Below are 14,782 nucleotides of genomic sequence, written 5' to 3' on the forward strand. Positions count from 1 at the left end.
AGGGGCCGATTTTGCAGCTATGCAGCAAAAACGTCCCTGTAACAAAAACGGCCCCAAGCGCCCAAAATCGCCCCCCACCCTAGTGGCCCACCGGGGAAACGCCCGGTGCCCGCTATGGGCAGTCCGGCCCTGGGCACAAAACAGAGCCGGATAGAGACACGTCTCGAGGCCCCCTATAAAACACTGCCGGTGCTCAGCACCGGTGCGACCCAGCCCACTTAAAGCCCTGAATAACCCCATTAAGGCTCTTAGACTCCCATGTTTTGGTGATATGAGCTGGGAATCTCTCTTTGCTAAGTGATTTAGATTACTAGGGTTTAAGGCAGTGGTTCCCAAAGTGTGCGCCGCGGCATCCCGGTGCACCGTGATTAGAAGCCAGGGGCGCCGCGCAAGATGTGGGACCTGAAAATGTGAGCCGCAATTCCTCCCCCTCCTTTGTGCTGCCAGGTCACGCTATCCTCGCACTCTGCATCTCAATGAGTGATTAATGGAACAACAGCAACTTGAGGGGAACATTTATTCATAAACTGAAACAATTACTTTGAAAGAGACGAGTTAAGACAATTCTGAAAGGCACTCTTATCTCACAGGGGCCATTTTCCTCAGTCTGCAGTCGTTTGGACACATTGACACCAAAAACCCTTCTTCGCAAAACTAACACCTTTTGCATCTAATCACATAGTTCAATATGCATTCATTCAACCTTCACTCGAGATCATTCATTTAACCTTCACTATTTTTAAGCTTCTGTACTGGGTTCAGGGGTCCTGCCTGGGAGGGGTTGTGAGTGTTCCACAGGGAGCAACTGTACCGCTTCGAAGCATTCTGTGCACCAAAAGCCTTTACTGAAGAAAACAGTGCCTTTTGATTTAACTGCACGTTGCCTCATTTGGGGGCAAAGACCGCTACTTCATTCAGGGAACACAATACACAGCACTAATGTGAGCCCACAGTTCTTCTAAAGTGTGCTGCCATACATTCAGATGCCTACACACCACAGGAGACAGCACTGCCCCTCTTGGAATATCAAGTTCAAGAGAGTCACCATTGCTTTGAGTCTGACGTGCATATGTTTACCTGAGCTGTCACTGTTCATTGCACTTGACTACTATGAACAGCAATCAGCGCCTTGATCCTCTGCTCAGTACCTACTGTATGTATGTTGCTTTGCCTTAAAATACCATAAACTCGTAAAACAAGCATTTGCAATGCAATAGGTCTCGCATTAGGAAAGTTTGAGCTATTGGTCTTGTAAATGACATTTTTTTTTATTTATGTGTTGGTTTTGAAAATGGCTAAATTAATAGCTTTGTCATTTACAATGCCAATAGTTATAACTTTCGCAAATGTGACACCTATAGCATTTGTAATGCAACATATGTTGTATTTACGTGACTTAGATGTATTGATAATAAAAAAACAATGGCTTAATTTTTTTAAATAATTAATACTTAAATAAAAGTGATTGTAATTTATAATGGCAATAGCTTAAACTTTTGTAAATAACTTTTGTGAAGATTGTGTTCAGTGTATTTTATTGTGACGAAAATCCAAGAACAGAAGTGAAATATTAACATCTTTTGGTGACATTTGTGATAAAGCTGGATACATTGAGAGAACATATTTGAAACAGTTGTTGTTGAATGGTTGCGCAGATTGATGCTGGGGTGGCGCGGAGTGATGCTGGGGTGGTGCTGGGGTGGTGCTGGGATGGTGCTGGGTGGTGCTGGGGTGGTGCTGGGGTGGTGCTGGGGTGGTGCTGGGGTGGTGCTGGGGTGGTGCTGGGGTGGTGCTGGGGTGGTGCTGGGGTGGTGCTGGGGTGGTGCTGGGGTGGTGCTGGGGTGGTGCTGAGTGGTGCTGGGGTGGTGCTGGGGTGGTGCTGGGGTGGTGCTGGGGTGGTGCTGAGTGATGCTGAGTGATGCTGGGGTGGTGCTGAGTGATGCTGGGGTGGTGCTGTGGTGGTGCTGAGTGATGCTGTGGTGGTTCTGAGTGGTGCTGTGGTGGTGCTGAGTGATGCTGTGGTGGTTCTGGGTGGTGCTGTGGTGGTGCTGAGTGATGCTGGGATGGTGCTGGGGTGGTGCTGGGGTGGTGCTGGGGTGGTGCTGAGTGGTGCTGGGGTGGTGCTGGGGTGGTGCTGGGGTGGTGCTGGGGTGGTGCTGAGTGATGCTGTGGTGGTTCTGAGTGGTGCTGTGGTGGTCCTGTGGTGGTGCTGGGTGGTGCTGGGTGGTGCTGGGTGGTGCTGTGGTGGTGCTGATTGGTGCTGGGGTGGTGCTGATTGGTGCTGGGGTGGTGCTGAGTGGTGCTGGGGTGGTGCTGGTGTGGTGCTGGTGTGTTGCTGGGGTGGTGCTGAGTGATGCTGAGTGATGCTGAGTGATGCTGAGTGATGCTGGGGTGGTGCGGAGTGATGCTGGGGTGGTGCGGAGTGATGCTGAGTGGTGCTGAGTGGTGCTGAGTGGTGCCGAGTGGTGCTGAGTGGTGCTGAGTGGTGCTGAGTGGTGCTGAGTGGTGCTGAGTGGTGCTGTGGTGGCGCTGAGTGGTGCTGTGGTGGCGCTGAGTGGTGCTGAGGTGGCACTGAGTGGTGCTGAGGTGGCGCTGAGTGGTGCTGAGGTGGCGCTGAGGTGGCGCTGAGTGGTGCTTTGGTGGCGCTGAGTGATGCTTTGGTGGCGCTGAGTGATGCTTTGGTGGTGTTGAGTGATGCTTTGGTGGTGCTGAGTGGTGCTGTGGAGGTGCCGAGTGGTGCTGTGGTGGTGCCAAGTGATAATGTGGTGGTGCTGAGTGATGCTGTGGTGGTGCTGAGTGATGCTGTGGTGGTGCTGAGTGATGCTGTTGTGCTGCTGTGGTGGTGCTGTTGTGCTGCTGTGGTGGTGCTGAGTGGTGCTGTGGTGGTGCTGAATGATGCTGGGGTGGCGCTGAGTGATAATGGGGTGGTGCTGAGTGGTGCTGTGGTGGTGCTGAGTGGTGCTGTGGTGATAATGTGGTGGTGCTGAGTGATAATGTGGTGGTGCTGAGTGATAATGTGGTGGTGCTGAGTGATAATGTGGTGGTGCTGGGTGATAATGTGGTGGTGCTGGGTGATAATGTGGTGGTGCTGAGTGATGCTGGGGTAGCGCCGAGTGATGCTGGGGTAGCGCTGAGTGATGATGTGGCGATGCAGAGGGTAGAAAGGCACAAAAAGCGAGTCTAACAGAGGGCAGAAGGGCAGAAAAACAAGGGAAAAACGAGTCTACCAGAGGGCAAAAGGGCCCAAAAAAACGAGTCTAACAGGGGGCAGAAGGGCAGAAAAAAAAGGGAAAAACTAGTCTAACAGAGGGCAGATGGGCACAAAAACCAGTCTAACAGGGGGCAGAAAGGCACAAAAAAACGAGTCTAACAGAGGGCAGAGCTCGGAGAGCCAAGTACCATCTGCAGTCTATGGCCCTGCGTACAGCTATTCTGCAACAAACAGGTGGCTTTTAGGAGGCTATGGGTGCTATGTGGGGTGTTTGGGGCGTTAGACCAGGGATGTCCGAGATTGAAGACTGTACTGTGTCAATTCCGGGACCCTTGGCATTCTGGGCAACCTTTAACCGGCTCTCGTGTAGCTTCTTGAAAGCCAAATAGGAAGTACAGAAAGAATGTACTTTCTCGTCTGAGTTCCTTGAAATCTGCTGGCCAAGCACTTCATTTTACATCAGGCCACTTCCTCGCTCTGTCAGTGTGTTCCTGTCTCCCAGCAGCTCTGTTCACGCACTTCGGAGCACACTTGGGTATGAGAGCTGCGGCACCTTCCCTCCCAGTTCTGCCCGTGGGACCCGAGACAGGTGGCCAGCAGCATCTTTAATATAAGAAAGGACATTCACACCACACTGGGGCTAATGCCAGCTTCTTTTCCTTCTGACGATATTTAATTAAAAAAGCCTGAGAAAGTAAAGAAAAATAAACAAGTAATTCAAGCGCAGCCGCATTTTACAGTGGAAGTTCTGAAGCTGCCTGTTTGTGAGGTCACTCTACGTTTCAGCTGCTGGAAACTTACAACAATTTAACTGACCTGAGCATATCTGTTGAGTGGGCGACTCCACTTAGCACCTCCACAATCTATGTTTAATGTGTCTTTTAAGTAGTGTGTGCATGCGCTCTGCTGCAGTGTTAGCACTGCCGTAGGTAAAATAAACAAATAAGAAAAGTGCGGGAGGAGCATAACAAGGCATAGGAAGGCGAAAGGCATGCCTCATTCAACTGTAAGGAGCATGAGACTCCCCCACACTCATCATTACAAAGGCACTATGTAGTAAGGACAGGACAGTGTTGCTGTGTTAGCGAGCATGGGAAGTGAAGTGAAGTGCTCCCAACTGAATTTAAAAAGAACAAGCATGGAGAGAGAAGAGAGAACTGTGGAGCTGGGGACCAGTGTTCGAGCCTTGGCGATGGCTCAACATCTGTAATTATTAGCAGATCTGGCACTTTTTTAATTAAAAATAAATAAATAAACAACATCTCGGAAGGAGTGGGAGAAAGATAAAATGAGTTAGTTAAAAAAACATGTGACGGAAGTGACCGGCTGTTTGGAAAGTGAAAGCGCAAATCACATGCTGAATGTTGCAGAAAAGCATGTTGTGACAGCAATAGGAACAAGTAGATAAAAGAGCCTGGGGGGGAGCGAGCGAGGGAAGGTAAAGCATATGCGGAGTAGATAAAGAATGTTGTAGGGGGGGGGGGGAGAGAAATGCGAGACACGGCCTGGCAGCCGTGAAAAGTGCAAAGGCGGGGGAGTGGATCCCTTTGAAGTGAAGCTCTCGGAGGCAGGCGGCTCGGGAGCAAATGGTAAGCGCGTTCACGAGCACATGCACTCGATGTAATCCGCCTGGTGGTTTCAGAGCTTGTTTTGCCCTCAATACTCTCTCGTCCTATTTTCGCTTGCGCGATTAATAGGACGAGCCCTAAAATGTAGTTCCCTAAATGTGAGCAGGGGAAGAATACAAGTCAACCAACCATAAGGGTCACAAAAAGGCTATGCTCCAAAGGAGGGATAAACAGAGGAATGGGAAAGCAAGCCATCAAATAACAAGAAAGCAAATGAGTGACAATAATGCCATCCAATGTTAACCAAGGGTCCTGTTCTAAGCCCACTCTAAGTTTTTGCACTGTCTAGTAGTTGACTAAATAAATAATCACAAGCATTGCCAAGGAAGCCAAAACCTCAGGTCTTAGCATGCATACAATTAGTTGTAACTGTTATTCCCAATGTGAAAAGCCCCCCACTTGAATAAGAATAAAAAATATATATAACTAAAGGAGTGGCCCAGCAGCAGAGGTACACCAGCCCCGACGCTGAAATGCACTCCTTGTCAGGTGGCCGAGCACAAGTAATCAGGCAAAATGCCGTCCCTCGCAGTGCTGGACAGTCAGTGGATGATGTGGCCTGACTCACTGCCTCATGCTGTATGCTATGGTGGGGGGAAGGAAATTGTGACTAACACCTGAACGGACCAACTGTTAAAGACAGTTGACCTAAAGTATTTGTATTTATGTATATATTTATTACGAATTTTCTAGAGAACAAGAAGCGGCGAGGCAAAGTGGTCTCTAGACGAGACCTAAAACAAGCGTTGGCAAAGCGGATAGGTCTGTCAATGCGTATTTTATTTTCAAAACTGTTACTGGGAAGCTGCTGGAGCCTCGTCAATGTAAGAAAAAATGGCTGAGGTGTATAATATTATTTTTGTCTCTACAAGCACTTAGTGCAATAGTACTCCACAGCACTGAAAGGAACTACTTTGTGGGCAGATGTGCCCTCTGTGAAGGGGTCAATCACAGTAAAGTTAGCAATGGCTGCAGTGGGCTGCCCAGTTGTCTCATGCTGTAGTGGGTGTAAGGAAAATGCGAGCATTAACATAACAGACCAATGGATGAAACGGTCTGGCTGCACTCGAGACCTAAATTAAGCACTCAAGGATCTCCCACGTGGAAGGAAAGTAGAATAGGAGAAATGCACAGGAGAAGAGGAGCAGGAGTGAGAAGATATAAATGCACAATATAACAATGAAAAAAACATGCCCCAAGAATCAGCACTGTGCTCGGAAAGAAAAGAAAAGCAGTACAGTATACAGTGCTTCAATCCTTCAGGAAGCGTCACCTAAAAAAAGCTCTTCCCGACAGCGTCAAGGAGGCTGTGAAGAAGGAAGTAAACGATGCCTTGCTCAGAGGCAGAACATGCCACTCCACCCCCTGCTGAAGCCATTCTTCCCTCCTCCAAAGGACTAGAACACCAACAAAGAAATAATGAGGACAAGTCAAGGGGGCAACTAATGCACGCTGAAGCACAGTGCAAGTATGGGAATAAAGTACCTCCTCACAGAACACAAGGGGTGCAAAATCAGTATCGAAGAACTGCACAGTTACACGAAGAAAACTGACGTCAACCCTCAATAACATACACAGGCGCGCCCTCACAAACCAAGTACGGCCAGGAAATTATTAACATTTGCATAACTAATAAGGAATTGAACATGCAACAATACATAACTACTTTAGTGCACCGCACTGAAATAGCCTCGCATTTAATTACATCCATGGATTTTTCCCACAACTGTGTACCCCAAAGCTGCAGTAATTCTCATACCAACATTATATTACTTAGGTGCTATGTAGTGTTTGAAGATAGCTGCTGCCTGCAGGATTTCAAAGCCTTTAGAAAACTTTTGCACCCAATACAATAAAGTGAGCAAATCTGGTGTGTGTTGATGTATGTGTGTTGATGTAGGTTTGTTGTCTGCATGCTTGTATGTTTGAGTCCCGAGTGCCTGAATGTGCATGGCGGTGTGCGCAGGGATGAAAAGCAAAGGGTCTGGGACTCATGGGTGCATAGGTCTCACTGCATGCAGGACTGTGAGTACATAGGACCAGACAATGCATTATGAGGACTCCATCCTATTAGAAGAGATTCTGGAATATAGTTTGACCCACCACAGAATCAGTGAGCAAGTCAAGCAGTTGCAATATGCATTCCCAGATCTCGTTCTTGTTCACACCCTTGGCTTCCCGAAACGACACGACGGAGCCCTGCGCTGCTTGGGGAGCTCATTGTGAAATGTGTGAGGAGTCCCGGCCATGATTTATCAAGCTATCTCGGACCCGCCAAAGCTCATTGTGAAATGTTGGAGCAGTCCCGGCCATGATTTCCTCCCGGGGAGGCATATTTTTACCCGGCGCTAATGACCGAGAGGCTTCGTTAATCCCCGCAGACTTGTTGCTGGAGGTCTCGCGGCTGCTGACGTTACCTGCGGGCTAAACGCACCTCGCTTCACTTTCAGTGCACACAAGTGAAAGGGAGTGTAACGAGGCCGCGCGCAGACCCCCCTACTGAGGCGGCCGCGCGCAGACCCCCTCCTGAGGCGGCTCACGCTTCAGCTGCCTGCCACGGCGCTTCCCAGAGAGACAGGAGATTGGGAAACGCGCGCGCGCGGCCGGCGCCGATCGCTTTCCACAGCGTGCGCGTGACATCACCTGTCTCCTGGGAAGCAGACCCGCCAGCAATAGTATCGCGCCTGCGCGATGGCATATGGCTTCGCCATATGCATCGCAGGCGCGAGACCTAATAAAAATAAACTAACGCTCTCAGCATCTCTGCACACATCGACCAAAAAAGATTTGTTTTAGTGACACTTTTATTTAACTTTAGAACACATGTATTGGTGTGGAACAGCAAATTGACATATTGAACTACCCAACATGTTTGTGACTTAAATTTTCATGCATTAGGAAGACCACAATCCACAAAGAGATATTACTTTTTGTGCCATACAGTGACCAGTCATTTGCATTTCTTTTTTATCTCTCTATAACTCTACTACAAAACAATTCAGACCTTATCAGGAAGGCTTCAACCGAAGAAAATACTTTACCTCTCTGTAGTTCCTAAAAAAGGGCACTAGATTTGACCACAAAGTTTCGCCGTGGATGCAGGAAAGTGGACTGACTGAGACCCGTCCGTGATGCGGGGGCTCCACCTCTGCCCTTCACTATCACTCCAGCTTCTTAGAGCTGAGCCTGGCTCCGGGCAGCCTTCTCCAGACAAATGTTTTAACAGCCGCCGCATCGTTATCAATGAAACAATCCCAATGGCGAGCACAAGAAGGAAAAACAAGCACTGGCCGCGCTGCAGTAAAGCCGCGCGGCCGTGAAAGTGATCATCTGTATTAGAAAAAAAGCGTGTGCCCCTGTCTTGTACTCGGCGTGTTCCTACACTGATAGATTGCACCTCATTTTTCAGAAGAAAGCTATTGTGTCGCATTTAAGTTTAACGCATGTGGCAAACGTGGCAAAGTGGTATGAAAACATATGTACATCCGTGCAAGGCGGTGGGGAGAAGGGTTAAAGACAGAGGAGAAAGGTGCAAGGCAGAGGGGAGAAAGGTGCGAGGCAGAGGGGAGAAGGGTGCAAGGCGGAGGGGAGAAGGGTGCAAGGCAGAGGTGAGAAGGGTGCAAGGCAGAGGTGAGAAGGGTGCAAGGCAGAGGGGGTAGAAGGGTGCAAGGCAGAGGGGGTAGAAGGGTGCAAGGCAGAGGGGGTAGAAGGGTGCAAGGCAGAGGGGGTAGAAGGGTGCAAGACAGAGGGGGTAGAAGGGTGCAAGGCAGAGGGGGTAGAAGGGTGCAAGGCAGAGAGGAGAAGGGTGCAAGGCATAGGGGAGAAGGGTGCAAGGCATAGGGGAGAAGGGTGCAAGGGGATGGTGATACAGTAAAAAATGTGCCCCCCCCCCCCGGAAACATTTCTGCGGACGCCCATGATCAGAGCCCACCCCACGTAAACTTCTTGTAACGCCACAGAGCTCCTTGAGCCTTTCTCTAGTCTGGTTACTTTTAGTGGGAGTGCTTTATACTACTATATGATGGTGTTGTATGCATTGAGATGTACTTTATAAGATCTTTGTGATTCCAAATAAAGTTTTATGATAGTGATGGCTACTCTCTGAATCCTTCATCACGTCTAGGGCTTGATTCTTCATGTAGGCCAGTGGTTCCCATAGGGTGCGCCGCGGCACCCCGGTGCGCGGGTAAAAAAAATGGTGGGGAGCCACAGCCAACTGCCAATTAGGTCAAGGGAGCCACGGGTCAAAAAAGTTTGCCAACCACTGGTTTAAGGTATGAACCTCAAATGAAGGCGTGCATTGACCTCTCAAATTCTACCACCTGAGAGTTAAAGCACAAATGGGAGATTTGTTGCATTACGATGAGTGAAACTCAGCCCTTGGAGCCCACAGGCAACAGCTGATCCTTGCCAGGCATGCCCAGTAACTCTGAATCCAGGAATTTAAGTGGGCCGGGTCCTGCCGGTGCAGGGCACCAGCAGTTCTAAAAAGCAGGTGCGGAGGTGGGTCCCTGTCGGCTTTCCATTTTTGTCCTCGCCCTAAGGGTGAACACATGTTGTGCCCCACCCTTCACTACCTTTGAGGTAACTTCAAAGAGACTCGTAAATCTTTCATAGTCGCATTATTTCAGAACTGAAGCATTTTCAATATTATATACAACAAAGCCATATTTGATGCTTATTAATCTTATGCAACTAACAACCGCGACAAAGCCAATAGTCCTGACTTGTTGCACATAAAGCCACGCCCCTTAGAGAAGCACACAACACCCGCTTTTTTTCATCCCACTTAAGGTCCGACTGAATCCACCGGAATCTGGAGCCGTGTCCTGACATAGCACCATCTGGTAACATTGCAGTGGGCACTGTTCTAGTTTCCAGTTTTTCTTTGCATTCTGGGACTTGTAGTCTAGTCCTGATTCCATAACACAATCAACAAGAATACTAATGTAAGAATGGAAAGAAACATCCTGGACTGGGAGACAAAACTTGTGGATTCGGTAACCTTAAAAGCTCTGATGTACTACAAGCACTGCTTTTACTTTCTACCACTCTACATGCTGGCAGTTTTGAATCCGTGCTTTGAGAGTGTTAAACTACTCACTATATATCCCAGAATGCAACGAGCTGTTGAATACAGAGCCAGGATTGGCGGTGAACGTCACACACGACAAAGGGCCCCTTGGCAGTTAGGGCACTTGTGAACACTTCTCGGCAATTAGTCAAGGTGGCATTTGATTTCTCAGTCCAAGACAAGGGCGTTCCCAAGGCCGGCTCCGTGGCCTTGTTCCCAGGCACACTTCCTTATCACCACAGGGCAGGCAAACCTTAAGTTCAAAGTCTTGTCCACAAGTGTGGAAGGCAATTTCCTCTGCGCACTCTCTCTCCCCTCGTTCACAGAGGTATGCTGATTAGCGAGTTTTCTTCTGTGCGTTCAATCCCCAAGCGTTCATTGGTAATGAGAAAAAAAAACTATTTATCATCTGCTGTGTAACTGTTCATTTTTTTATGAAGAGGCAGGACTGACCGCATAAACCCATCCTCCGGTCTCCCTATGTCCGTTTGCTGAGACAGTATCACATACCTGCCAACTTGAAGATCAATCTCTCCGTGTGTCACCCGGTGGCACCGTGTGAGTTGGCAGGTAGGGTATCATAAGGGGCACCTGCAGCTATCCTTACTTTGAAGCCAATACAACTTTGCATGACGGGTGTTGTAGTTCTGTGTTCCCTAGAAGAGGGAGTCCACAAGTTCCAGCCTGCAGATTGCAATCGACTGAAAATTCATCAAATGAATAAGACATTCACTGAGTAGGGCAATGCCAAATACAGTTATTATCCAGACAGTGTCACTATAAGCGCATCTTTGACGTTCAAAGTTAAATAAACAGTTCTGAAGTTTTTCCACTTACACATAAGTAGCCCATCTCCTCCACTTGTCTTTAGTTCACTTACTGGGTACTTTTCTCCACTGAGGGGCTCCCAAGTTTCTCAGACCCAGGCGTAAGTAACTCCTCCAGTCCCGGTTTATTATTGTGCTTCTGTGACTGGTTGTGCTGACTTTTTATTGGTTAAGCATGGTTACGGATCCCAGAGTGCAAAAAAAAACCAAGCACTGGCAAAGTCAATAGGTTTGTTTTTTCTTGGAAACTGTGCCATCATTTTTATTTTGTTTTCTTTTGGCAGCTTATGCAATACAAATCAAAAGCTTAAAAGTAAATAAGGTTAAAAGCTGCTGTCAAAAGGTGGCCGGCATATGTTCGAAAACAAAAATATATTAATGGGCACCTGTGAACATGAGGTGAGGCTAACTGGGTCTAGCCAGCGTGATAAAAAACCTTTAAAATAAATAAATAAACTGTGATCACTTGCAGTGTGAGGCAACTAACGAGGTTTCGCTGACCCTTTGTTCCATTCTGTATTCTATGGAGTGTGGACATATATTGTAAATAACACCGAAATAGCCCAATGGGTGAAGAGGATTGTCCAAATTCCTGTATATATGTATTTTTTTTATAATGGATCTCCTTCAAAACAGCCAAAGCTATCTCTAGCCGGACTTAAAAGCAAAACTAGGTGACGTACTTATTTATGCATGATGGCAATGATACCCGAGACTCCTCTCTGCTTAGCCTTAATAGGATTGGATTATATCGCTGCCCAATTAAGGGTGGTTGACTATGGAGAATAGGCTGAAGGGATTAAAATGAGTTAATCTTTAAAAAGGGGTGGAGCGCGAGACATTGTCAAGAGACCCAAACAATACAAACCAGGTTCTCATGACCTGAACAAACCAACCGAGTAAACACCTCATATACCTTGGGATAAAAGTCAATTTGGGCGGAGTCTGAGGGGTGCATAAATAATGTCCAGGTGGGAGACAGAAAGGACTTGATGGACGAGTTTACAAAAAAACGAGAAACTGTGCACTCAACTGCGTGGCCATTTTATGAGGTAACATTCTAAAGAGTAATAAAGACATCACGATGTGGTCCTTTACCGGCGTCAACCTACCCCCCCCCCCCCCCCCCCCCCCCACACACACACACCCGCTTTCAATGCCCCTGTTCACGTTACAATGTGTTCAGGCTGTTCCCCGCAATCTGCGTAATCACGGCAGGTACATCCAGAATTTACAATAATGCACCTTTGCTTCTAAAGTACACAGTGTCACTTCTCTTTCAAGGATAATTTAGTAGGAACAAGCTCCGAGAGTAACTTGGAGACACGAAGCCTCACTCCCAGAGATCTCAGAATTAGAGGCGTAGTTAGTTAAGGTAGTTCGGCGAATTCCGACTTTGCTGCAGAGATCTTTTTGCTACTTCCATGCCACAAGTTCAACTTCTGATAGGTTTGCTCAGATTTAGCACTATGTTCCCTGACATGTAATGCACGAGGAGCAATCAGACTGTGTTGTACTTGAATTATGCGGCAAATCAATTTACCCCAACATGTCCTGTGCAAAATGATTCTGTAATACGCCCTGCCAGGAAATCCTATTAGGTCAGTGGACACAAGCAATAACTATGCCGTGACATTATTTGATAATTGTAATTGACACGTTTTACATATGCAAATAATAGCCATACAAACAACTTTGCCCAATAACTCAGATCAGCCAGGCTTATGTCACACAGTCGTGGTTACAGTGGCAGAAAAATCTCAAAAGGAGGAGAATCTATCTCACCCTAGAAGCACGTGATTAAAAGTGTATCTGGAAAGCAGCCATCTACCCACTCAGTGAAAGTACCATATGCTCCAGTGACAGAAGCAAACAACTGTCTTCCCCTGCGGGCAGTCCTGTAAACACAGGGCAAGAGGCCATTTATTTACACACACATTCCTAAATCTGGGAACCATTAGGGAGGGGTGAGCCTTACCTCGAGAGCACAGCAGGAGGAGTACGGGGGCACAGGCCAGCCAGCTCAGGCGCCAGCAGCAGGCGGCCCCTCGGTGGTGCATCTCTCCTCCTCCTGCCGGGGCATCCAGGGAGAGGGGATGGATTCGTTGGCTGCCGGAGGGGCAGCAAGCAGCAGCACTCCGGCCGGTGCCAAGGATCCGAACTTTCAAGACGTGGGGGCAGATGCCAGGCTGCCCCCCTTCCTCCCTTCCTCCCGGCTTCTTCTCTCCTCCGAACTCTACTTTGCGGCAGTGATTGACAGACGTCGCCTTCCTTCTGTTGATTTCCTGTGCCAGGAGTTTTGCTGCGGCTGGGCGATGCCTCCTCCTTGCCACACTGCCCTGTGCCCGCGACGTGCGACCTGCCTCAGCAACAGCTCGCGCTGCTGGAGAAAGTTTCGTGAAAACATTTGTTTGGAAGGGGCGGGGCTACTGTGGTGGCCGGTCGCACAGGCTGGGAATAGGCGGGCGGCACCGGCAGAGAGGGGGAGGGGTTGAGAGTCGTACACCGCCTTCTACCCTCCAAAACCCGTTAAACTCTTCATGCATAGTTTATTTTATTTCTTTATTTTATTTCATGCTATTTTATATAGCGCGCGAACATTACCCGAAGTAGGGTGACCAACTGGCATTTGTGCAAATTCAGGACGGTGGGTGTAAAAATTCAGGACAAAGGGTCAAAATCCAGGACACAAATTCAGGACAGGAGGTCAAAATTCAGGACAAAACTTCAGGACAATTGGATACGTTTTACAGACACATCAGAGGTCGCACAATAGTATAAAAGTAAGCCCAGCCATATCTAGACATATTCAGCCATTTGCAAACCTATCCATCATGTATCCTTCCATCTATCATTTCACTCATCCATCCCTTCATCCATCCTTTCACTCATCCAACCATTATCCATCCATCCACCCTTTCACCCAATCCATCTGTGCACTCATCCATACACTCTTCTACTCATCCATCCATTCACTCATCCATCCAGCCATTTACCCTTTCACCCATCCAGCCATCCTTTCTCTTACTCATCCATCCACCCAGTCACTCATTCTTCCACCCATCCACCCTTTCAGTCATCCATCATCCTCCCTTTCTCTCTCCAACGACTTTCACTTAGCAATCCTTCCTTGCATCCATCCACCCATCCATTCATCCATCTACACATCCACTCATCCATCCATTGACCCTATCACTCATCCATCCTCTCTTATCCATTTATCCTTTCACTCGTTCACTCATCTTTTCATCATGTTGTCCATCTACCTTCCCTTTCACTCACTCATCCATCCTTACATCCACCCTTTCACTCATCCGTCCATCCATTCGCCCTTGCACTTATCAATTCATCAATCCATCCATCATTTCACTCATCCATCCACCCACTCACTCACTCATAATTCACCTTTTCACTCATCCATCCTTTCCTCATCCATCCACCCTTTTACCCATCCAGCTACCCTTCCACCCATACATCCAGCTATTTGCCTTTTCTCTCTTCCATCCTTCCACTCACTCATCAATCCATCCATCCTCTCCCATTATCCATCTATTCAATCTTTCATTCATCCATTCACCTTTTCACAAATTCATCCAGCCATCCCTTCACTTACTCACTCGCCCACCCATCAAGAACTTCACCCTCACTGCAGGAGCCATCCCAGGACTGGGACAGAAGCCACCCAGGGCAGAGACAGGAACCAACACAGGGGGGGACAGGAGCCATCACAGGTGGGGGGGAGGGGGGCAGGAGCCACCAAATGAGGGGAACAGGATCCACGAGTGTGGGCACAGGGGTGGGCATGCAGTATTCTAGTATCATCTTGGTCTCTTCCAGGGTGGGGGAGGGCTCCTCACCCCCTCCTGGACAAGACAACGAGAAGACAGGCTGCATTTCCAAAATGTTAATTTTGCACCCCCCCCCACGCTGATGTACAGTACTGAAAGGAGATACTCCAAGAGAACTGATTTAACTAATTGTCCTCCATACTTTGTTAATCAGTGTGGGTGCGACTGTGCCATTTCTTTATTTCATTACAATA

The 14,782-nt window shown here is 48.1% G+C and overlaps 1 protein-coding gene across 2 annotated transcripts in view; it reads right to left on the reverse strand.

The window, feature by feature from the left end:
- MERTK (MER proto-oncogene, tyrosine kinase) overlaps positions 1-13,173 on the reverse strand; it is a 570,203-nt gene extending 557,030 nt beyond the window's left edge. Inside the window, exon 1 of one of the 2 annotated variants that reach the window (XM_078649038.1) lies at positions 12,719-13,173. In XM_078649038.1, the coding sequence (XP_078505164.1) occupies positions 12,719-12,800 (82 nt within the window). In that variant the 5' untranslated portion in view covers positions 12,801-13,173. The remainder of the gene's footprint in view (positions 1-12,718) is intronic. The other variant, XM_078649039.1, reaches the window with a different exon arrangement.
- Between the last annotated feature and the right edge of the window lie 1,609 nt (positions 13,174-14,782).

This window comes from Lissotriton helveticus, chromosome 6 (genome assembly GCF_964261635.1).
Source record: "Lissotriton helveticus chromosome 6, aLisHel1.1, whole genome shotgun sequence".
NCBI lineage: Eukaryota > Metazoa > Chordata > Amphibia > Caudata > Salamandridae > Lissotriton > Lissotriton helveticus.